This window comes from Saccoglossus kowalevskii, chromosome 13 (assembly GCF_978046115.1).
Source record: "Saccoglossus kowalevskii chromosome 13, keSacKowa6.1, whole genome shotgun sequence".
NCBI classification, from domain to species: Eukaryota; Metazoa; Hemichordata; class Enteropneusta; family Harrimaniidae; genus Saccoglossus; species Saccoglossus kowalevskii.
This window is the reverse complement of record NC_140653.1, coordinates 16,671,140-16,697,399: the sequence shown is the minus strand read 5'-3', so window position 1 is coordinate 16,697,399 and position 26,260 is coordinate 16,671,140. Positions and strand designations below refer to the sequence as shown.

Sequence of the window (26,260 nt, the reverse complement as noted above, 5' to 3'; positions counted from 1 at the left end):
TTGTTTGACGATCAGATACAAATGTCAATCATTTTAATGTCAAAAAAATCATATTCCTGACATGGTTATATTCCAGCTATATTACTATAAACAAAACTATATATCTTAAATTTGATAACTAACTGGGACTGTGCCATGCATGGCTTGTTTTTAACTAAATCTATATTTTTATGCACGCAATCTGACCTTTTGACCTAGATTTGATTGGGATGGTTTAAGCAATATTCTGATGTTATGTACTGCCACAAAAATGTATCAACACAAGTACGGCATGATTGTCTGATTTGCAAAGTACATCGGTGTAATTCCTGGGTCTCCATTCCTGATTATTCACGATGTGCCTCACATGAAACATAACATTATACATCTTTGTGTATTTGTTAATTTTGCATAAGTTTGGTATTACAGTGTGTTTGTAAATATCGTGTCTTTTGATAATAATTGTTAATAATATTGATCGTGTCCAGGTAATAATTTGTTTGGAATGTCGATCGTCGACATCTGTCATTCAAACCGAGACAGGACAAACATTGATCGTAATTCATGGAGATCATGTTCAGTAATTTGAGGATTGAAAACCCAAATAGTTACACAAAGACTATTATATATATTTGTTATTTTTCATCGCCAAACTATAAAAGAACATGACTGACATGGTTTTGGCATCGTTACTTTTGTAATAAAAACCACATCTCTGCTCTCGGTCAAAAAGGAATCAAGTCAGCATTGCCCTTTTCACGCAACTATCTCGATAATCATTACTGAAAAGAGTTGAGCGGCTCTAGATATAAACAGAACACAGTCCCGCTCCATCAGCATTTTGTGAAACAAAGTCAATTCACATTACACATGTATGCTAAGTTCACATAGACTAATTTTCTTTGATATCGTTTGTTTCTCTTACTTTGTCCACAGTAACACTTCCATCCCAATTTCATAAAATAAAATAAAATATTACATAGGCAATAGACACTGTTTTAATACCAACTGTGTTCTTGTGGCTGCAGATAAACAGTGTGTTACACATATGAATGAGTATTTGTGGCTGATGTAAATTATCCATTTTTGCTTTGTTTTGTAAAAGTCTGCTTAAACTGTATCTGAATTGAACATCTAAACTTAGTACACAGACTGCGTGTTACCGTATTGCATACAGCAAATGTAATTTGATTTTTGTAATGATCCAATTAAAAATGGCCTACTAGCCAGACTATCATTCTGATTGTTGCATTTCTACTTGATACACATCATTTGAGTTGGTTCATAGAAATGATAGCTGATGGCAAATTATTTTGTAAAGAGTTCTTAAAATTTGTACAATCCTGCTTATAACTTAATATACTATATTTGCTGTGTTAGTGGCATATGTGCTTACATAAATGATAAAGGTGTGTCTATGATTGCACTAAGTGTCATTTTAATAAATCAGCATACAGTAAATACAATTTTAGGCTTTGGCATTTGTTGGAGATGTACTTTTAATAGAGCAAATATGGTCCACTCAATTGCTTGATTTTGTTTGAATTTGGTAAAGAGCATACATGTACAAATGTATTCAATATAATTTTTTGAAAGTTTTCAGCTGTCAGAATTACTCGTTTTATTTTACAGTTACTGATAATAAAAAGAAGTCATTATTTAAGCAACCGCTGACTTTACTGGACTCTGCAGCCAAAACTACAGCATTACATTATGTATGTGATGAACTAGAAGCACAGCATTTATCCTTTGATGATCAGCTATGGAAAAAGGTAATACACTACTTACACTGTGATCATTTTAATTCTAGCAGTGTGTTCATTTACATGTCTTGCATATCACATATTTTCTGACAATGTATTTGGGGTACTTATAGTTGTACTTTGGTATTCAACTTGCCAAACTAAAAGACCCAAAACTGCAAATAAAATGCCTTGTATGGTGAATAGCATTGTGAATGCAATTGTAGACTGCATGTAATGGTACTAAGGCAATGTGGTTGAGCATTCTCTGAGGCATTAGCTTTTGGGAATGTCGAGCCCAAATATTATTAATCATTCTTTGTACCATGCCCATAGCTGTTCTGGAATGCAGTTGTCGCATATCACAATACAATTGATCTTAAAATAACGTTTAAATAACATGCAATGTCGAACAATTACAAGCAGACACTATAGATATGCCAGAAATGTATAATAAAACCCAATATCGCTTTGTGACTATACCCATCACTTGAGTACCCTTTCTTCTGCACTTTAATTACCTGATAATTAATTACCCAAATATTAACTGGCAAAGATCAGATGGAGATTCTAGTTAGCATGCTATGTTGTAATATTTTATGCAGGCCTAAACCACATTAGAAGCATACATAAACCCAAAATTGCTGGGTCATTAAAATATGACTTATTTTGACCATATACAAATCATAATCATTTACGTAATTGAGCACATCTTGTATCTTGTTCTACATATATAATCTATGTGTTCTTATTTGTTTCTGTAGATTGCATTCTGGGCTTTTCCAAGAGATGAATCAGAAGCCAAGCTTTATTATAAAATTGTCAATTCCGATGAGCAAGCATGGACTGCAGCTGTTAAGTTTGTAGAAAAAGAAAAAATGACAGATGTCATCCAAGTTGGTGAGAATATTTTTTTTCGTATATATTTAATAATAACTATTTTCATACAAGTACATGTATATAATGAAAACAAAACCCAGATTTCAATAGAAGAGCCTCCAAATCACTTTTCCAAATATTGTATTCTTGATTGCTTCCTATTTACTGTTTTTTTTTTATGCTTGTATGATTATGTAGGTTTCATGGTGACTGCTACTATAAGTGATGGTCGTCCCTATCAAGTATCTCTCACGTTTGAACGTTGTAAAATAGTCTCTTCAACTTGTTCTGGCTGTCCAAAACAACTCTGGTGCTCACATATTCTCGCTGCTGTTATTTATAGAATACGCAATGCAAATCAGGTAAAATCACATTGTAAATTATATCCAGTATGCGCTATTAAAGTTTTTGAATTTTTGACAGAAAAGTACCTACTACAAACATGTTGCATTTATGCTGTAGAAGAAAATACACAGTTGTTGTAGATATTCAATATCATGTGTCCTTTGTTTCAGTGATCTCATCAATATTGTAATTTTAATAGTTCAAATATACATTACAAATATAACAGGGAAGAATATATGCAGTTCAGTAGAAGTGACACTTGTACTTCTAAGTATATTTTTTTAACTAGAATTGATACAGTATATGCTTCATGTATTATTATGTGTGTGTGTGGATTCCACATTTGCTCTGTCACTGATGTTGATGTCGTATCTATTATTTTTAGATCACTGTCCATGCACCTATGACTGAAAGCCTGTCTGCATTGAGCCGTGAACAATTACAAAAACTTTTGCAATATCATGTAGCTGAAGATCCTGGATCAGTCCTTGGTAAACTGTTCAAGCACTTCGGTTAGTATCAAAAACTTTGTATTCATGTGATAAAATTTGGATTTCTTTCATAGCTGACCCAAAAACTTTTTTGTTTATGTTGTTCATTGTTATCAAGTTTTAGATGTATTGAAATTTGATCGATATACTCCTCAAAACACAAATGATCTCAAAGAGACCTGGTATGCAAGTCACAGTGGGTTACAGGAGCAGTTCATTTTGTTTCACAATTTGAGTCTGGTTCATATCAGATTTTTGTTTATTATGTGTTCTTTCCCATTTCTTAGAATGAAAGTTGTGCTTACATAATTGTTAATGATTCATTATATAGTTTAATTTTCGGTTAGAGATGCGTTTCTAATAGAACAAATTTTGTAGAATTAGTGTTTTCAACTGTTTCCCCAGGACATGCAAGGGCGGCAGTCGTCACGCCGCATCCTGTTTGATATGGGACTCATACCAACGTATACAACACGTGTAATATACATTGGTTATTTACATGAAATTTGAACAAATGCTGCCTGCCGACCACCACGCTTTAAGTTATAGTATCCTTGCAGCAAGTGGTTCAAACACAAGTTTCAGTATTCATCATTATTTTGCAATACATTTTTCTTGTACAAATTGATGCACACAAACTTATTCTATTCCTTTATTTTCAGATGCTGTGCGTGATGTTCAATCTGATATGAACCAGACTCAAGCACTGCCTGATCCCACAATTGGATTAGCAGAGGGCATATCCAATACATGGCAGAGATCTATGGAGATATTGGGTAAGAGAATCATAGCTGAGTTGAAGAGGGCTAGCATTCTCCATGATAGCAGGTGAGCAAACAGCTAACAATAGTGCTGGTAGTGATTGGGTTATAAATGTAACATGCCTTCCTGTATGTTACACACAAGGTAAATAGTTACCTTGATTAGTTAAAAGTTCAAATGTTCCATGCAGTATCACCTACAATGACTAGTGTACTAAATTTAAAATTGATGATATCTCCTTGCATATCATTACCTTTTCTGCCCAATTGGCTACACATATTTTTCACACATCAGAAAAGGCTGATATCCTACTCGACCACAAAGTTTGTGTGTAAATTATACAAGCATATACTAACTAGTTGCGTAGCTCATGGCTTTGATCGATAATTGCTGAAGATATTATTACTGCCCACATTTGTTCGTGAAAGTATGGCACAGAAAAAGTATCGCTAATTTCTCGTATCAACTCTTCATTGACTAGATGCTGTTATCATGGACCTGGTGAGACACCAGCAGGTTGTGAAAAGAGCACTCTTGACCAGCATATCAACAAAATCAAAGAGTTAATGTTAAGACGTGATGCTAAAGCTCGTCAAGTATTAATGGTTATTGCAGCAGCTACAGTGAAAGGTAATGCAAGGTTTAAATAGATGAGATAAAATAGTTGTGTTCAGGCTATACTGTGGTATGGACTAAAGATTAAAGCTAATCCTTTATTTTTGCATATTGAACCAGCTTCATATTTGAAACCCGATACTAAATGTTGTTCTCGACTGCCATGTCTATTGTGCCAAAATATTTTCATCCAATCTTTTTAAAGCTTGAAGTGTAAATCTGTATAAAATGTTGACCAATTTAATATTTTTTAAATTTTATTAAGTGATGAAAGAGAATCAACGTGAAAGATATGAAGCACCTGATCTGGACCGATTTTGTCATGAAATTGAGAGGCTAATGAGAGCTAGTGTTATGAATCCTTCATTGTTATCAATACAACATCTACAGAAGTTACAGACATTCTTACTTAAACTCTACAGGTAAAAGTATATTTTAACCTTAAATGTCCGTACACATCATATATTGATATTAGTTGGTTGCTTCTCACTCTGAATGGTACTGTCTGGGTTTATGTAATCAAATAATGACTCTGAAATCTCTTGCGATTCAGTATCACTTTTGCTTTATTTGCATGTTAAAGAAAATGTCTGTTGTCATCGTTGTCCCCGTCTTTGTCTGATTTTTTTTCAATTTTAATATTGCAGAGAGACCAGTAGTTTGAAATCTAATGTAGTACGTCACAGTCAGTGGATTGAGCTACCCAGTGTTGTGCCATTATTGAAAGGCAAAGACTACATCACAAGTGTATTACAAGGTGAAGTCCCACAGAATCTCTCCGATGAAATAGATACAGTTGATGATATGTTTGTTGTTGATGGCATTGGAAATGATGACAATCAGGGTGGTAATGGTAATGCCTCTGCTAGTGATAATGAGCGCATCAGTCAAGCACAAACAGGATATCTCTTCAAGGAAGCACTCTGTTTAGCAACTCTGAGACTACACCATAAAGATCCCAGGATATTATTGTAAGTACATTTACAGAGTTGACTCAAATAGTATTATCTGCTGAAAAAAGTCCTTCAAAAAAAATAACGCAGTGTGTAGTAAAAGTATGTAATCTTGTTCTTATGTTTTAAAACAGGGGCTTCACTGGTAAATTGGTAAGTTTCAGCGTCACTTTGGCAGCATTGGAAACTTTACTACTTCATGGACTTATCAAGCCAGCCACGTGTCTTGCTGTTAAACAGTTACAAGTTATTATGAACTCAGTTAAAAAGGTATTACAAGTTATGGTTCTTGTATGTTATTTTCAATAGTGATTTATGGTTTGTGCAATACAAATATCAGGAGGGCACGTATCCTTTTGAATAACTTTCCCTTCTATGGTTAGCAGTAATTAAACAAGTATTTGGTACATGAGTAGTGTATGGTGGTTGTAGGTTTCTCAACCAGTGGGTTTTGCCTCCACAATACGAGTTTATGGTGCACACACTTAAGGGTTCAAGTTGATCATAAGGTCAAACAACAACAACAATCACAACTACGCTATCGGTGACCAGTCAGTTCCAATTTTCTTGTTCATTTATAGGATTGTATACTTAGTAAAAATTTCCACAAAGATCAACAAGATGGCTTCATGGAAATGGACAGCAATGAACCTAGTACATCAAGGGGAGCAGCTTCAACGCTGCATACAAGGACAAGATCTAAAACTAGAAATAAGAAGGGGGCTAGACTTACACCTGCTCCAAAGGGAAGAGGAAAGGGAAGGGGGAAAGCCAAAGGAAAAGGTATGTTGTATTTGCCAAGTTTCCATAAACGGTAACGATTATTTCTATGTTTATTTTCCACTTTTACATATAAAAGGCGAATACATTTGAATTGTACGTTTACTGTTTGCTGGAATGATCATAAGTGATCATAACCTGTTTGGGAAATGTTCCATACATGTACCATTAATGTCTTAGTTCAACTATGTACTACAGATAATCGTTGTCAATTCCTGACTTTCGAGTTACCAGTTTTAGTAAGAATAACTTAACAAAGTACGTTGATGAAAACGAAGTGAGTGAGGTTTATTTTAATGGTGATGCTGTTCTATTCACTTAGCCATGCAAAATAAAAAAAATTAAATGCCGAAAGGGTTCAGGACCTATAGAAGCATGGTACAAATAAATGTAAAGCAACATGTAACTAAACTCATTGAATTTGGACTGGACCTGGCAGGCAAATGATATGCCCAATGATTAGATTAGAGCAACGTTGATGTACAACACAGGCCACTAAGACCGGGGAAACTACTATCACATTCACCGATCCATATGCCAGAAAAACAGGATGATATATTCTTGTATTATTGCATCACGGGTGCATAATTTCAAACTGAAGGCATGTAGCCTTGACAACGGCTATCTATATAAACACATCAGCAAAATCATCACGATGTTATTATTAATTACATTGCATACAAGACACAGGTTACATTTATACAATGGCAGAGTATGTTCAGAAAACTCCCAAAGATAAAAGCTGTATAAATGCTGGTTCTTTATGAAATCAACTTGTTCTGTAATAATTTCTTGTGGCTGTAACTGTTGCTTAAGTTGAAAATTTATCATTTCATTAAACATGTATGCTATCACATAGAAAGGCATAAAATGTTGTCTTGATAAGTTCTGGATTTTTCTAGATGAACATCCAGGGGTATTACACTATCAGTTGCCATTTTTGGTGACGTAGTATGTCAATATTTTTATTTTTATCAATCAATGGCGAGCTACAATTGAAATCTACATCCGGGTATTTTGTTACGCCATCTAACATTTTTCTTTTGAAAACCTGTAACTCGAAAGTCACTGTGAATGTTATAATAGAACACATTGTATTCAATCATAAGTGTTGAAAATGAAATCTCCAATATTAACCTTCTGGTGCTTGGAGAATAAATATTTCCCCAATGCATATGCTACTTCAAAATTGTTGAACACAACTTGTAACTTATTGTTACAGTTGCCAAAGAAAAAGAAGATAAAAACAGTCCTCTGAACAAAACCAAGGATCATGTTACTTCTCCGAGTCCTACTAAGTTAGCAACATTAGACTTTGCCCTGTTGTACTTATGTGATGTCATTTTCAAGAGTAATTACGCTGGTGACGAGGAACGTAAATTAGCTTTCAAAGCGGGTCTACATGCACTAGAGCTTTCGCAATTCAGGTACGCAACCTCAAAACTGATCAAGGAAACAGAACAGGATTATCTGGAAAAACGAGAAGATAAACTGATGCAGACAATGAAAGGTGAGATGTCACTTGTCACGTTTGAGAAAGAATGAAATATTCCACCATAGAAACTAAAGTTTTGACAAATTTGCCAATTTTAAAGGAAATTCATTGTCTAATGCTTGGACTTGTATAAGTGATGACATTTATTGGTAACTAATGGGCAAAGTAGATAATAAAGTTGAGCTACATTTTCTCTGTATTTTGGTGGAACAGTAGGTTACATTATGCACATAATAAAAATGGGAAAATGATCAGATGATTGTCTTTCACTTCACTGCTATCGTTTCGAATTTCGTATAATAAATATAGTTTAATGTGAATGAAGGATCAGAATATGCGGCCATGTTGTAATTTTGTACTTTGTTTTACAGGCTGTCCCACGAGGCAGCACCCTCTGGATTACATAGAGATGTACTTGGAAGCGCTAACGAGAGCATCTAGCAGTGATTATCCATTCGGACCTCCTCTCAAGTTAATAAAGTTTTTAAGTAGCTTGTGGGCTGCGCATCCGCAAATGCAGATGAAACAGATAATAATGTGTAAACATGTACTGACGTTATCTAGTGACCCACTTCAACTAGTCAACAAACGCACAATGCTGAGTACTGCGTGTGATACGTTTGTAGCAATTCTAGCAGCTTTTGAAGACATTGTGATTGCAAAGAAGCAACTACACCACCTGGCTGAGGTTTGTAAAAATTACTAGACTAGCTGTTAAATCAATCTGAAAAATTCCTAGTTTTGGTATGATTTGGGGTTAGTTTTTGACTCCCATGTGCGAAGCACAAAATGGGAGTCTTTGCAGTTAGTGTGTCTGTATGTGTGTATGTGTGTATGTGTGTATGTGTGTATGTGTGTATGTGTGTCCGACTGTTCCACTGCTATCTCAAGAACCATACATTGGTTTTTGATGAAACTTGGTGCATAGATGCTCTGGGCCAATGCGCAGATTTGATTAGGTTTTGGTAAAAATCCATGCTCGTTAATTACCTAATTTGCATGATAATTAGCTAATTTTTAGCTGTTCTATGACTGTTCCACTGATATCTAAAGAACCACTCATTGGATTTTGATGAAACTTGGTACATAGATGCTCTGAACATATGCGCAGATTTGATTAATTTTTGGTAAAAATCCGTGCATATTAATTACCTAATTTGCATGATAATTAGCTATTTTTTAGTGGTTCCATGACTGTTCCACTGATATCTAAACAACCACTCATTGGATTTTGATGAAACTTGGTACATAGATGCTCTGAACTAATGCTAGGTTTTGATTAGTTTTTGGTAATAATCCGTGGATACTAATTACCTAATTTGCATAATGATTAGTCAATTTTCGGTTTTTCCACTGATATCTCAAGTACTAATCATCACATTTCAATGAAACTTGGTACATAGATGTCATACGACACTGCACAGACCTGATAGTTTTTATGGTAATATCAGTACATATTAATTACCTAATTTGCATAATTAATTAATTTTCAGCATTTGATATAAGTAGTTAGCATTACATTTCAATGAAACTTGGTACTTACATACTCAAGGACTATGCAGAGATTGATTGTTTTCGATAAATATTTGTGCATATTAATCACCTAATTTGCATAATTAGTTAATTTTCAGCTTTTCCACGGGTATCTCAAGTACTAATCATCGCATTTCAATGAAACTTGGTACATAGATCCTTTAGGACTATGCAGAGACCTGATTAGTTTTAGGGTAAATAATTGTGCATATTAATTACCTAATTTGCATAATTAATTTTCAGCTTTTCTACTGATATCTAAAGTACTAATCATCATATTTCAATGAATCTAGAATTATGCAGACCCAATTAGTTTCCGGTAAATATTTGTGCATATTAATCACCTAATTTGCATAATTAACCAACTTTCACACTGATATCTCAGGTACTATACATCACATATCAATGAATGTACATGGATGCTGTAGGACAATAGACAGACCTGAATAATTGTGGGTTAAAATCTGTACATATTAATTACCTAATTTGCATAATTAACCAATTTTAATCTTTCACACTGATATCTAAAGTACCGTAAAAACTCCAAAATTTCGACTGGTTTTAAATAATTTGTGTTAGAAATGTGACGTGTTTTTAGAGTCAAAATTAAGGTGCATTTTCGGACGGTCGAATTTTTCAGAATAGAAATCAGCAAAAAAAAATGGGGATGATAGACAGTGTGCTTCATTAGTTTTTAAAAAATGCAATGTCCGTCAATTGACGTAAACTTCCTCATGTTTCACGGTAAAAGCAAAGGTCGTGGCCGAGTTGTAACTCAAAATCTAAACAAAGTCATCAATCAGTGAGTATTATGACAAGCAAAACAAAACATCAAGACGCGGAGAAGAGGTCAGCACAAAACTAATAGGTCAAAAGACAAAGCTGTCTCGCACTACCTAGGAAAACTTGTGAATGTTCGAAGTACAGGTACCCATTGGACAAAAGATACATGGAAGTTTAGCAAACGATCTCCCCGACCCAGTGCAATGTATCCGGTTAGAATCAAAGCTCACGTGTCCCTTATTTGAGCACCGTACCGGTGATTTGAGGGACCAAATTCTGCCGTAAATTCACCCTTGGATTAAAAAATATAATGGGATTTAAGAAAATAAAATGGGACTTTTAAGGTGTATTTTGGCGTCATTTTTCGGACATTTCAATCAATCCTGCCGGCTAAAATAGAGTCTAAGTTTTACCGTAGTCATTGACGTCTGTCTATTCAAGAGTACACGTGTATGATTTTTATCGTGACTAGCGTGAGCGGGTAAGCTTCCTTTCGAGAATGATCTGTTATCACTGTGAACAATGTTAAATTATTCTTCAGATGACCAGTTTATTTTTTAAAAACAACTAATTTTTTTATTTAAAAAAAATCATGCCGTTTTCGCATCATCCAGCTTTTTGATTGGTTAATTAGCGATTTGACCTATTTGACCTAAGAGAACATGGCGGATATCCTACAGCATCAAACGTTTATACGAGACCGGAATCATTCGCTTACGATGAAACTAAGTTGACTTTTATTTGTATTTCATAACCATTCAACAAATTTATTTTGTGTACATTATTATAATCACTACTGAGTACAGTAATAATCAACAATTCAGAAACGCAGCATGCCGAGATTTTTGTGTTCGTTTTTATTTGAAACTTCGTTTATTTAGAATATATTTTCGTTACCAATAAAATAAAAATCTCTCAGTCAATCAGAAACCCGGATTCATGCCTTTGAGGAAGGTCCCGTTTGAACGCTCACATCGGTTTTTTTTTCGTTTGGGGGAAAACTAAAACTGGTCGCAATTTTCGAATAAGAATGAGTCGGCAATTTTTAGTGGAGTCGAAAATTTGGAGGTAAATAAAACACCGAAACCCGGCAAATAAATAGGCGGTCAAATTTTTAGAGGGGTCGAAATTTTGGAGTTTTCGCGGTGTTAATTATTCCATTTCAATGAAACTTAGTACAAAGATGCTCTAGGACAATGTACAAACCTAATTAGTTTGGGGTAAAAATCTGTTCATATTAATTCCCTAATAAGCATAATAATTCATAATTTTTTGGTTCTGTTACATTGCGCAGACCTCATAAGTTTTACACTCAAATCTGGTCATATTAATTTTCTGATTTGCATAATTAGTTTTCAGCTAAGTAATTTCGAATTATATTTAATGTGTCTCCAATACTCTCAGCACATGGGAGTTCTTTCTAAGCTTTCTTTGATTCAATTATTCATGAGTAACATATTTAAACTGCACCTAAATTCTACACAGAGTGCACCATTCTCATAATATCGACTGAACACACTGAATTAGTCTCTGAATTTGTATTCTTAATGCACGCAAGCTGAACATCAAAACAGCAGAAACCAAACAGATGATTATGACCCCACTTCTGCTTTGTTTTCTGCTATTTGGATTGTTTGGATAGTATGTGCTGATACTGCTCCACACCATTGTACTCAAGATCGACCCTAGTTTTTTGTGTTTGGTTACATTTGCTGATAAAAATAAAAATAAAATATATATATAAATACAAAGTAAAGTAGTATAAAGTATTTGAAAAAAAAAAAGAGTACTGTAAACTCTGTATTAGAAACCACGGCTTCTATTAAAATGGTACAATGCAACAGAGGGGATGCGGCTCCTATTAAAGCCATCTACACATATGAGAAATGATGAATTTTTGGTTCTCAATTCTTCAAAAAGAATGGATGAGACTTCTATTAGAGATGCTGCTTCTAATACAGATTTTACGATGTTCTTTTGGATTGAGGTGTAAAATTTGCCTACTTTTGGAAAGCATGTAGGAACCACAATTTTTTTTTCTATTTGGCCTTTGAGTTTCTATTGGAGATGTACTTTTAATAGAGCAAATATTGGGTTTAGTATTCTTTATTATTTTTGACTCCCATGTGCGAAGCACAAAATGGGAGTCTTTGCATTTAGTGTGTCTGTCTGTCTGTCTGTCTGTCTGTATGTGTGTGTATGTGTGTCCGTCTGTTCCACTGATATCTCAAGAACCATACATCAGTTTTTGATGAAACTTGGTGCATAGATTAGGTTTTGGTAAAAATCCATGCATATTAATTACCTAATTTGCATGATAATAAGCTAATATTTAGCTGTTCCATGACTTGTTGGATTTTGATGAAACTTGGTACATAGATGCTCTGAACTAACGCTAGGTTTTGATTAGTTTTTGGTAAAAATTACCTAATTACTAATCACTAATTTGCATAATGATTAGTCAATTTTTGGTTTTTCCACTGATATCTCTAGTACTAATCATCACATTTCAATGAAACTTGGTACATAGATGTCATAGGACATTACACAGACCTGATAGTTTTTAAGGTAATATCAGTGCATATTAATTACCTAATTTGCATAATTAATTAATTTTCAGCTTTTGATGTAGTAAGCATTACATCTCAATGAAACTTGGTACATAGATACTCGAGGACAATAGACAGACCTAGATAATTGTGGGTTAAAATCTGTACATATTAATTACTAATTCGCATAATTAATCATTTTTAAGCTATCACACTGATATCTAAAGTACTAATTATTCCATTTCAATGAAACTTAGTACAAAGATGCTCCAGGACAATGTCCAATCCTGATTAGTTTGGGGTTAAAATCTGTTTATATTAATTCCCTAATTAGCATAATAATTCATAATTTTGTTTGGTTCCAATCACATTTCAATAAAACTTGGTACATAGATGGTCTGTTACATTGCACAGGCCTCATTAGTTTTACACTCAAATCTGTTCATATTAATTTTCTGATTTGCATTATTAGTTTTCAGTTTTTCCATCACTATCTCAATCAAGTACAAGTAATTTTGAATTATATTTAATGTATCTCCAATACTCTCAGCACATGGGAGTTCTTTCTAAGATTTCTTTGATCATAATTATAATCAATTTGTGTGTGTTGCTTGGCTATTTTGTTGAAAAGAAATGGCATGGAAATCTACTGGTACGTGTATGGCAACTTTTTCCATGTTTTAATTAACATTATTGGTACTTTCTTTGACAGGTGCAAGAATGTATTTGTAATTTTCAAGATCCTGACTTGATTCATTCCATCTTCAAAGTGATGAAAGATAAAGCAGAGCTGAACAGTCAAATCGATATGGTTGCTGTGGTTAAAGTTGGTATAGCTGGTATTAAATGCTTCAAAGATGTCAGTTCATCCTCACGGAGATTCTATTATACCTCTTCCTATCATCATCAGAACGATGTCTTCAATCTTGCTGCTAAGCTGGGAGTGAATGGAGTACCATTATTTCTGGGAACGTGGCAGAAGTACCTAAGGCCAGCTGAGATAATGGATTACATCCGTAAATTGAAGAACTCCATGCAGGATGATTGGAGTTCTCTGCCGGAACCCATTGTGGATCTTTTGATGGAATATCTATCGATGTCTCAAACATTGACTGATAGCAATATTCAGGATATGATGCTTGTATTTGATCTTGAGAATCGCAAGCTATCAACTGTGCCGAACACCATCCTTGCACATGCCCATAACTATGAAGCCAATGCCCTGTTTCGTCTTGCCAGACACTTCTTTAAAAGAGGTCGTCATCCATCGGGGGCTAGTCAGAAGCTGATAGAGGCTGCATTTGATAATCTCAATCATTCAAGCCTACTTGGCAGGGATGAATCGATAATGCACTATGTGAAGTGGGCAATGACTTCTTGTACGCCGACGCAGATTAATATTCTTCTGTCAAAAGTCAGTGACTTCAGGAAATGTTATTATTCAGTTGCTCAGGTATATGGCAAGAACCTTTCTAGGTATTGGGGTTCTCGCAAACAAGACTTTGAGAAATTCCAAGATGTTTTGAGGGAGCGCAACGGTCAAGTGAAATTCCAGCAACCATTTTCAGATATTATAATGTCCGGTTACAAAGGATTCTTCTCTGGTTGGCTCAGCAGAATAGAAACCATAATGAGCGTTTACCAAGACTTTGTGGAGGCCCTGCAGGTCTCTATGGCTAAATGTTCTGAGATAAGTAGCAGTGTTTTCCGTCGGGAGGTTGTGAAGCCGATTCGGGAAGCAGACGAGTGTATGCGCAAACCCAAACTTTGTTCCCTCATGGACAGAACCTTTCCTGAGGTGAAATTAGATTGTTAGTAGAAACTAACAAGATTTACATAAAAGTGTGTTAATGATTGACAGAATGGGGTTAAAGTTCAGATCAATGTTGCCAAATCTACAAGTTATAACAGTTGTTCTGAATCCCTTGCACTCACATACAGCTTTTCTATCATAATCATTGCGATTTCCAGTTATAATTTGGCCTATACAGTTGTATTATGCAAGTTGTGTTCAGCTAGTAATGCATTCGTTTTCATAAAAATAATCAGTTTATTTCAGTAAGTTATATCACAGCACGCTTTCGTTTCTATATTGTCAAAATCAACATTCCAGACATTTTGACAACCAACAAGTTTAAAGTAACATAATTACATTACAAGTTGCAAACATTTCAGCTGTTAATCAATGTTTAAAAATTCACGATATTATAAACCATAATGACCAATAAAAAAAAAGTTAAATTTATAATAAGACAGTTTAAAAATTATCCGGAATTGCTGATTCTTTGGTGAAAAGTAAAGTTTATAGCCTTTAAAAATGGTACAACTGATTTTGAATCTGTTAAAGTTAACTCTCCTGGATTTTATCTTGTTTGGACACACATTTGAACAGGCAGCAGATGTCTGTATTTACTATTATGAGCAGACTTTACAAAAGAGTTCTACAATAATCAGGTTGTTTCAAAAAGTTTTTGAAAATAATTGTGCCGTGGTGTATTACAAATGTGACTTGCATAAATATAATTTCATTGCAAGAAGTGATTAATATATTTTCAAGTCAAAAACTTTGTCCTCGTACTGTTGCTTCTATATTTGGTGATTACATTTTTTACTGAAATAATACATAGCAATTGCATTCATTACTTTTTACCTCTGTGCTTTTTGAGCACAAATGATATATGCTTGTTTTTAGTGTTTATTAATCAGCCTACTTTGTTTTGTTACCAGTTTAATCTAATCATTTCAAAGTGATAAAGCATTTTGTATCAGATTAGCATACAAAGAAAACAAATCTTGGCCTTCATAAGTTAGTCTCTTATACCTCTTCAAGTATATGAATTCATTCTTTCACCACTGTAATCAACATTTATAATCTACTTGTTTCAGGTTAATATATTGATCAAAAAATTCATTGATCATAATCGCAAAATAATCGATGTTCGAAAATTCGATGAAAAAATTAAAGCGACATGTTTTCGTTTTTCAGCCAATGTTTACATTTCCAAGCACCTTTTACATGCTACACACATGTATATTAAAATTGGTTAATGGATTCAAAAAACAAATGCAAATTTATTGCATATAAAGCTGAACATACTAACCAGTGTAATACCTGCTTGATTACTACAGTAAAGGGTGTTAAGATGCAGTATGCAATGATGTGACAGACACGTCACCTTGACTTAAAAAGCGTTTATTTGATGATGAATATCAAAAATGTGTGTTGCAATGTAAATTATCAGGATATCAAAAACGATGTTGGTAATAGAATTAACTGCTTTCTTATATTGAGGTGGTGGAACCATGTATCCCCTGTGGCTTCATTTATTAGAGCACATCTTTGAATACCCCTAGTTGGCTAGCTAAATGTCTAGATTGTTTGCAACATCACCAGTCACTTTGCTGATTGATTGAAATCATACTCACTATACTATTCAGCAAAGTGGCTGGTGATTAATTTAAACTAGCAAAGGATGGGTGGGGGGAGTCGTGATCTGCACATGCGTCAGATGGCCATAGCGCGTCATTGTTTATAAACAAGCGTCTACCTATGATGAGCCTTTGCGGTTTTAGCGCGTGTTATCATTGCTTGGGACTCAATTCCTGTGCATGCGCAGGTGACGACCCTCTCGCTTTTAAATAACTGGATATTCAGAGATTGCCAAATGTACATTATACAATCTTTGCACTATGACCATCAATCAGTCATGGAATTGGTCAGTATACCCGTATTAACATACTTGACTCAGGATTCTTAGATTTAGCGTTTTTAATTCAAATGTAATTGTTTTATTTCTCGTGTTAGCTAACATGTTATTTAATCATGAGATTCCAAATTTTACAGAACCTGTTGCAATATTTGTCAAGTGTTAGTTTTCAAAATACTGTTTTATTCTTTCCCATCAGTGATAAAGTGTGTGGTTGTCTAATTTTCCCCATAATTTTCGAGAGGGAAAAATGTCCAATGCTAGACACAGGAAGTAAACTTGATGATGTATCATTTCTTTTCTTGGTGTACCTTGTACACATCGTCATTCATAAAGGGTTTTATCTTGTATATTGACATGTTCATTTTGTTTAAATGAAAATTGAACTTATTGTTTGTAAAACCACACTACGCATATTCTAATAAACCAATATGTATATCAGATTCAGACTCTACATATCATGATAGTTGTATCATCAGTTTGCCTCCCAAGAATACAGTATACTGGTGTTTTTATAGTAATCCACACAAAGACAAAGTTTCTAAATGACTTGATTGTATTTAATCAAATTATACATTTTTCACATTTGATTTGATACCCACTGGTAAGTCAATGATCTGATGAACTAGTGTACAACTGAATTAACACTGCCATGATCTTCGCTCTTGAATATTTAAATACCAGTGTCTCTATCACAGAATTAATGAGTTCACCATTCTAGAGTCCTCCACATATTCTATCCAACTCAGCTGGATTATTTCCACTCAAAAATTTCAGCTCTTTCCTACCACTTTCCATTTTAGCTGCAAGTAAATGTAGTATTTTGGTGATAATGTGACAACTACAGACGAAAATATTGTTTGATCACATTGACAGAAAGCATGTACCTGCTGAATGTTGCAGCCATAGCCTATCGATATAATAATCTAAACAACTTTCAGCTTCTTTATCACTGTACTTGTCAACATGAATAGGCAGAAATGGGTCCATCCACTCGAAACCCTGCAAAAGTAAATGTAATTTAATGTTGATACAATATCAAGATCGTGTATCATGGCATTATTAATGAGGCCCTCTAGTTTGATACATGCTTGACGCAACACACCCACCTCTCATTTATATGTAGTTTACTTTGCCAAAGTATGCACACCAAGACAGTACGCCGTATTGTCTTCGTGCATACTTTGAGGTATCCTCATAAGGATACATCATGAGAATGCCGAAATCGAATTAGAGAACTTTGTGTGAAATCCGGTCAAACCCATGTTTGTTTTTATTTATGACACAAACACAGATAGGTACATGTACACATGAAAAAATAAAGTTTATTACTTTGGCAAAACAGGGAGGTACACAACGAAATCCATTGGCTTACAAGAAATATACCAGGATGGACATGTCACGTAATCATTCCATATTTGTAATTCGCATTTCCTTATATGGTAGGATGAAAATACCCCGAAAATATCGCTGTCACTAATGGCGTTACGGTGACAGATTTATAATAATATTGGTGTTTATGTCATAAATGGTGGTTTTGAATGCAAATTAAAGCCAGCTCAAAGTTACTCTGACACAGTATTAAAGGCCCTGATGTGTCCACTTATGTGGTGTATAAAACCAAGGTCAATTATTACTGGTAGTAAGTTACCTACCTCTTTCATGAGTAGATATTTTGGTAAATGCTGCTGCGTAGGCTGTTTATAAGAACTATGCTGATCCACTGTTGTTACAATAGCCCCATTTTTCTGGAACAGAACAAATTGCATATTATGTAATCTATGAAAGAAGGAAAAAGTTTTTTTTCCATGGGTTACTATATGATACAAGTTTCTATTTGACATGTTGTGATGATCATACTTACCCAATCATTTTTCAACATCTTTTTGAAATGTTTCACCAAAGATAGCTCTCTCACATGCACCTAATAAAGAAACAAAGGATTTTTAAAGCCACAATCAATATTATCAATATTATCAAGCTATATTATATCGTATCAGCAATACATTAAGCAACTTTTTCATCTTACATGTATGCACACAATAAAACCATAATTTTATTTCATATCTTTCCAAAATTGTTATCAAAACTTGTAGCCAATAGCATATTTGGTCCAAAACGATTACTAAAAAAAAAAATGTTGCACAAATTGATGGCACCCAAGGTTTAAAACTATCAGATTAAATATTGTGAAAAGAAAGAGCAGTCAACAATTACTCAAGATACAATTATATAATTGCTATGTTTTTCTTTTTCATAAACAAGGAATAACTTTTTTTCATTAAATATTTTTATGCTCGGTAACATTTCTGGACATTGAAATCACTAACATATTTTGTGGTGTCTTTTTTGCATGTGCACAAACCACTCTCATACCTAATACAGCACGTTCTATGCTACTGAGTAAATAGTCTGGGCTCTGGTAACACGTTCTATTTGCTCAGGTCAATAATGAATGATATGATAATATACATGGGACATAGACTTTAATTAGGAATGCAAGAGAAACCCAGACTGAACCAAGTTGACATTTTAAAGCGAGAGGGTCGTCACCTGCAACGACAACACACGATAAAAATGCAAAGGCTCATGGGTAGATGCTTGTTTGTAAACAATGACACGCTATGGCCATCTGACGCATGCGCAGGTGACGACTCCCCCCCCCCCCCCGCTTTAATAACTTTTGCCACATTTTGTAAACAATGGTAAAATTATGAAAACGTACATATTACCCATTGTAACATTGCACGTGTGTGTCAGGGGTGTTTTTTTTCTACTCACAATAGTCCTATCGTCCCTGCGAAGCTGTGTAATGTTACCAAAGAATGCATTGACACCGCGTACCGCAACTAGCATCTTGAAGTCGCCATTACCACTCTGATGGTGCAATTCTTTCAATACCACTCCGATCGCATCGCAAGAATTTTTGGGTCGATTAATTCCCTAGAAAACAACAAAACACTGACCGTTTATCACAATTCAAACAAATTTACAAAACCAGAGATATGTGGTTGGAAAAGTTATAATACTTTTGTTGCATCAAGGAGAGCTTACAAATTGAACTAAGAGACAATGGGGAGTGAGCCCTCTTGAGACAAAGATAGGAAATCATATCAGGAAAGATAAATGTACCATATTTAGTAAACCTGAAATAATAAAAACAAAAGAATAATTGTGGAATTTAAAGAAGTGCTTCAAACCTGCTCAATAACTTGAATAAGCGGCTGGTCTACATCAGTTTCTTCTCGCCGACTCCATGTATATTTGTTGCTGGTTTTTAGCTAACATAAAAACAAAAACAAAAAAACAGAATAATTTGAAATGTATTTGGTTAATTTTTGAGACACAAAACAAAAATATTGTACCCCTCCCCAAATCACAGTGGTACACCAGATAAAAAACTACAAAAAAAACAACCGATACAACATAACTTTCCACGAGAGGGCGCTAAACTATTTGGTTGGTTGTATACAAAGTGCCAACATCCATCCTTAGTACGGTAAGACTGAAATCTGAGGTTACCATGGCAACAAGAGTTTGACCGATATAAGAATATATATACTAAAAACAGAATACAAATTCCCAGATAATTGTTTTTAATTTTCAATAAATGACACACCAGTAATGGTGTGACATGACTGGATTTACTTCTGACAAGTAAAGGAGTGATCTTAATATTGCAGTGAAATAAGCAGACCAACCTATCATTTGTTTATTGACGCGATATAAAAACTCGCAGGCACCTTTCACAAAATCTCCAATTCAGTCAAGTGATAAACTAAGCAGTACTGACAACGAAACAGGTAAAAACAGCTAAGCGCGCAGGGATTACTGAAATAAACCCGCTGGCAATCTAATATACGAACCTTTGCAAGTACATGTTCATTTCTATACCTGAAGTGTTTTAACCACTCCACACCGGTAACTGGCTTGTCCACTAATCCCTCGCTGTAGGAAGAAACCAGGTAATCCCATCGTTTGTCACGATTAAAGCTAAATCCTAAATAAGAGTGATAAAAGTAGGAGATGTGTAAGATAATGTCCTCCAGAAGGAAGTACCCGGTAGTAACCGTGACGATATAAAAACTCTGCTAACTGTTTGTCCCTAAAACTGCTTCTCACTTGCTGTGAGGAAATTTAAAAATTGATGTTAATAACCAATAATAAATCACATGGGAGAAAATAACCTTCCTTTTGTTGTACATTACAGGCAAGATTGAATTTAAAGAAACGTTAAAATGTGTAGTACTGAAAAATGTACAAGAGAATGTGTAGGATTAAAAATAGCACTAGTTGCATTTAGCCGGGAGGTCATTTTGTCACATTATAACAGATTACTGGAGGTGACATTTTCATTGAATTATAACATAATACCACAAAGTACACACGAATTATATTGGCTGACATACATTATTATTGATACATGTATATCTTGACTTTTCTAACATCACTATCTGATGTTCAGTATGGAGCCTTGCACAGTGTTGTTCAGGTGACACATAATGATGACACATCATCTCTATATCATTATAGACCTATATTTTTTACCCAGAAAGTTTGAATCAAAGCTGTACATAAAACCACCAATTATTCGATAGTGTTACATGATTCTACTACCATAACCCTTTCACTACTATTGTCTACATCCGCAACAATTATGCGTTCTGTCTGTGCATATTAAATTGAAAATCAATCCTTTCACTATCACTGTCAACTTATGTAAATTTCCACAAAATAGTTATGTTTTATCTGTGCATATTAATCAAGTAATTTGCATATCATCACACTTTCATTACTGTTAAAAAAATAGTTTCAATAAGTTTCAGATTAGGATTAATAAGATTAATTTCTGGTTCAAAAACGTCAATGTATTAGAGAACGTTTGCAGGTTTGTAAAAATGAATTTAAACATGAGAAACATGTAAAGAAAAAGAGATGGCCAGCCACGGGGGTTAATTAGAGAAGATGAAACTGAAAAAGGAAAAAGGGCAAAGGTTCTCTAAATGATTACAAATCCAAATCTTCACTTCAGGAGAAAAAAACGGGAAAAAGTGCCAACATTGATTGTATTGAATCATCCAGTTCACACCTTGTTTGCCTAGAAAAATATCTCCATGGCAACCAAAAGGGTGAAGCAACTTGCACACAGGGGAAAATGCCAGAGAAGCGGATTAGAATTTAATCCTTTCTTTTTCTGGCGGTAAATAATTTAGATTTGATTAAGATGTAAGCGACAAGATGAAAGAAACAGCCGTTTTAAATATGAATAATAAAACGCATTTGAGAACGCCGGCCGGAGGCACAGATTACAAACTTTCTCATTCGCCTGTTGATTTCAATCTCAGATAGTCTATCAATTGATCATGTCTTGTAGATGAAATTGATAAAAAAAACATAGAAATTATAGGTTTATTTGGTATAGACCTCAGTAACCTATAAAAGGCTTTGTGTCAGCAACGTTTTCTTTGCCTTTCTATCATCAGTGCGCAAGTCATTTTTCATACATATTGAACAATTTTATTCAAACTTAGCACAGCGATAATACATAATGTCATACATACAAAAAAATAACATGTATTTTTAAGTTTGTCATGTACAATAAATTCTTTCAAATCCTTTTTTTTTTACCGTGACCCATACAGCAGTATAGGAATCTGATTTGAACATCTTTCCAGCCAATATATTTATGCAACAGTTTGTTAATTTTTATGTATTTTTGTGTAAATTCTATATTAATTTTGGACCAAACTGAAATTTTTTCTTATTGCCAATAACAACTTGATCAGAAATCTTTGAAAAAAAAAATGAGGAGGTATATTTTGTAAAAAAAAAATTATAAGACTGAATCTTGCATTGATTAGGTTAAAAGCACCCAGCAATAAATTTAGAAATAAAATTGTGTGTTTTAATCAAAAGGAATTATTTTCTGATGGTGTACTTGTGCAATGCTTTCTTGTTATACATTTACCAGTCTTTTGAAGAAGAGCATATAATAAGTCTCTGTTTAAAAAGAGATTGTTAATTAATAGTATCCATCTTTATATATAATTCATAGATAACAATCAACCTGAAATGATTTTTATGAATAATTAAACATTTTATTAATTTAAGTATGGTATCATTTAAATACGTCTAGATGTGATCAAGTCAAGCATAGGACATTAATCGAAGATTTATATCCAAGGCAGTAAATATGCAGAGTAATTAAAGGCGCAAACTAGTTGTTATTTTATGCATCGTTCCCCGAATGAAATTTAAATCGCAATCCCAATTACCCACATTATTTACTAACAACATCGATTAAAAGCTACACTGACAACACACAAACAGTAAATCTGTAGCCATTTTTTGTTTTATTTACAAGTGTAATATATTTGCATAACAAATACGAAAGAAGAAACTAAAAAATCCCAAATAAAATAAAATATGATAAATATTGCATTTTAAGGGTGATCCAGAGACTTGCTTAAGAGAGAGGGGAGGGGGGTAACATTCATTTGAAAATTCTATAAATGTTGCCAAGTGGGGTTCCAAAACGTCTAGAAGGGACAGCAAGTGTCTGTATATGTATTAAAGTGTCTACAATTTCAGCGTTAATTAAATTATAATCACTAAAACTGATCTTCAAACTAATTGTTAATTCTGGGGGAAAGTGACTCACTCATGGCAAATGGGGGTATTGATGGCACATCCTAGCATTTTTCCAGGGTAGTAATCATTCACAAACTCTCACACAAATCAATCGTTCACATTAGAAGACTTTATCAAAGAATTTGTTTATAATATGAGGTTATTACGAGGATATCTCAAAGTATGTACAAAGACAGTACAGCAGTACGCCAACGCGATGCATACTTTGAGGTATCCTCGTAATAACCTTATTATTATACATCTTTTCCTTCCAAGGGAAACATCATGGGAATGCCAAAATCCAAAAAGTTTAGAACAGAATCAGCGAACTTCTTTGTGTGAAGTCTGGTCAAACCCTGGTGGCAGCCATGTTTGTTTTTATTATTAGAAGACGCTTACGCACGTAATCATTCCATATTTGGAATTTGCTTTTCCTTATATGGTAGGATGAAAATACCCCATAAAATACCGCAAAATTACGGCACGCTGTAACTCATGGCGTTACAGTTACAGATGTATAATATTGTATTTTTTACTAGTAGAGTTTTGAATAAAAGCATTCAACCTCAAAAAACTATTTGTCTACCCATTTTAGGGGGAAAATGCGTATAATTTTAAAAGTTATTGCTTGGAACATACGCCCCTCCCCTCCCAAATAGTAGACTATAGTGATATCCAGGGTAAGCAATACACACCATAGCATTGTTAGCTTTTGCTCTATTACAAAACTGCTGATTCAATTAAGTGACCTATTTTGTCAATTATAACAAACCCAAATGTGACGGAAATTGATACACGTATTATACTGGAAATGAATTTCATGGTTTGTTTACTCCATTATAATAGCATAAATATAGACACTATGTCCGTTGCATATTAATATTGTCTTGTATATTGCTATTTACAGAAATCGTTAACTTTGCTGGTACCACCATATATTGTAGCTAGTCATCCCACTTTATGGTTGACAAATGATTATATCAAACGAAAGAGCTGCACACAAATTTACCAGGCATAAAATAAATGAGGTCTATTGTGTTAACTAATTGCTACATATGCAAATTAACTGAATTGATTAATTCAAAACGAAATGTTGCTTTCTGATCCAAGGATGTATACTGATTTTATTTTATGTATTATATGTTCCAAAAAAACCCTGAAAACAGTTACATGTAATTAGTATGCAAATTAGCTAATTAAACTGCAGAGACTATTAATATCAGTCATTTATCTACACGCACCACATGATAGAAATGGTTAATCAGTATGCAAATTATCAGATTTATATTTATTGGATAAACTGTTGCAACAACATACTGTAAAACCATTTTTTTTCACTGACATTTAATTTCACTACTGTAAAATGACTATTTTTCACTGGGTTTAAATTTCGCTGATTTACCATTTCAGGCATATTCAGGTTTTAAATTCACGGTTTTATCATTTAGATAATGTGTTCTATGCTAAATTTTACATATTCCCTGGGTTTTAATTTAGCGCATTTTCCAGTCAGCGAAATAAGCAAAATTAAAACTCAGTGAATAATTAACCCTTTTACAGTATTTTGACGCTTTGAGCATATTCACTGTCTTTTGATTTCATGAATTTGTCAAGGAGATAATGAAATTTATTATTTTACATATTCACATAGATTTAATTTAGCGAAAATAGCATAATTAAAACCCAGTGAATAGTAAATGCATTTACAGTATATAGAACATGCTAAAAACAATTACTGTATAATGAAAAATGTTTACTGGGTTTAAAATTTCGCCGATTTACTAATTTTCAGGCATATTAAGTAGGTTTAAAATTCACGGTTTTATCATTTAGATATTTGTGTTCTATGCTAAATTTTACATATTCACTGGGTTTTAATTTAGCGCATTTTCCAATCAGCGAAATAAGCAAAATTAAAACCCAGTAAATAATTAACCCATTTACAGTATGCAAATTAACTAATTAAAAGGCATGAAACTACACAAGCAGTACACATGTAACAAAGTTCAATCTACTGGAGTAAACTGTTAGAATATAATCAATGCATTTGTACAAAGGTGCCCAATGAAAATGCTAAAACTTATTTATTATTATGCAAATTTAGCATGCACAGATTTCTTCCAATGTCAAATCAGTTTATATTATAGTAGCTATGTACTAAGTTCTATTCCAATCCAGCCAGAAATTCTTATATATTGATTGAATGAGATTAAACACAGACAGACATACATCAGTACCTAAAATTTGTGCTTTGTAGACACAGGAGCCAGAAACGATTAAAAACTACAAAATATAACCTCCATTATTTTAGGCATTTGAAGTAAATTTTTAAAACGTACAAATGACGAGATTTTGTACACAATTCAGGATTTTTTAAGATGCTTTAGCTTTGTGATGAAATAGCCATCAGTCGGCCATCTTGAATAACAAATGAATTATGTATCTGGGTTCATGCAGACATGTACGAGTTTGAGCTGTGGTTGGATGGATAAACAGACGCGATGTACAAGTCAAGGAAACTTACAAAATCAAATATTATATGTCAGAAAAATGGATAACTAAACAAAGAAAATATATTTATTTGTCTTTAATTTTTAAGTTACCTTGTGCAATATATATTGATTGACTTATTAATGACAGAGACAAAATATTCAATACACAAGCAAAAGAACAATTAACACAAGAGAACTAAAAAAAAAAAGCAGGCTGCCTGTCGGCCATATTGAATGAAATCTTTAACCCTAATGAGGAGTTCTTATTTTGTGACTAAAATTCACAATTATGATTTGAAAGTTTGAATTCAGTCTGAGTAAAACAGATGAATATCATGAAGTAGACAAAGCGTACACTTGCATATAAATAACACTTTTCCGATAATAAATGAAGACAGAATAATATCCAAATTATATTTATATAATATAAATTATATTACGTACAAGTATTTCAATCTGTAATATCGCTCTGTTTGTGAAATGAGATTGTAATATCCTGTTTGTGTAAGTAAGTGTTAAATCAAT

General features: G+C 33.7%; 2 protein-coding genes across 2 annotated transcripts in view; one reads left to right on the top strand and one right to left on the bottom strand.

The window, feature by feature from the left end:
* Nucleotides 1–17,077, top strand: part of LOC100370367 (uncharacterized) — a 28,368-nt gene extending 11,291 nt beyond the window's left edge. The window contains exons 2-14 of the mRNA XM_085506984.1: nt 1,612–1,751; nt 2,486–2,621; nt 2,799–2,962; nt 3,331–3,457; nt 4,099–4,264; nt 4,680–4,828; nt 5,079–5,235; nt 5,461–5,784; nt 5,901–6,036; nt 6,348–6,549; nt 7,769–8,056; nt 8,413–8,729; nt 13,619–17,077. Coding sequence (XP_085363110.1) covers nt 1,612–1,751; nt 2,486–2,621; nt 2,799–2,962; nt 3,331–3,457; nt 4,099–4,264; nt 4,680–4,828; nt 5,079–5,235; nt 5,461–5,784; nt 5,901–6,036; nt 6,348–6,549; nt 7,769–8,056; nt 8,413–8,729; nt 13,619–14,722 — 3,410 coding nt within the window. The 3' untranslated portion in view covers nt 14,723–17,077. The remainder of the gene's footprint in view (nt 1–1,611; nt 1,752–2,485; nt 2,622–2,798; nt 2,963–3,330; nt 3,458–4,098; nt 4,265–4,679; nt 4,829–5,078; nt 5,236–5,460; nt 5,785–5,900; nt 6,037–6,347; nt 6,550–7,768; nt 8,057–8,412; nt 8,730–13,618) is intronic.
* Nucleotides 17,078–17,151: 74 nt separating this feature from the next.
* The window catches only part of LOC102802824 (small ribosomal subunit protein mS29-like), a 45,621-nt gene continuing 36,512 nt past the window's right edge, over nt 17,152–26,260 (bottom strand). The window contains exons 6-12 of the mRNA XM_085506985.1: nt 20,480–20,613; nt 19,814–19,894; nt 19,395–19,556; nt 18,478–18,537; nt 18,269–18,361; nt 17,501–17,615; nt 17,152–17,416 (exon numbers count right to left, since the gene is read on the bottom strand). Coding sequence (XP_085363111.1) covers nt 17,331–17,416; nt 17,501–17,615; nt 18,269–18,361; nt 18,478–18,537; nt 19,395–19,556; nt 19,814–19,894; nt 20,480–20,613 — 731 coding nt within the window. The 3' untranslated portion in view covers nt 17,152–17,330. The remainder of the gene's footprint in view (nt 17,417–17,500; nt 17,616–18,268; nt 18,362–18,477; nt 18,538–19,394; nt 19,557–19,813; nt 19,895–20,479; nt 20,614–26,260) is intronic.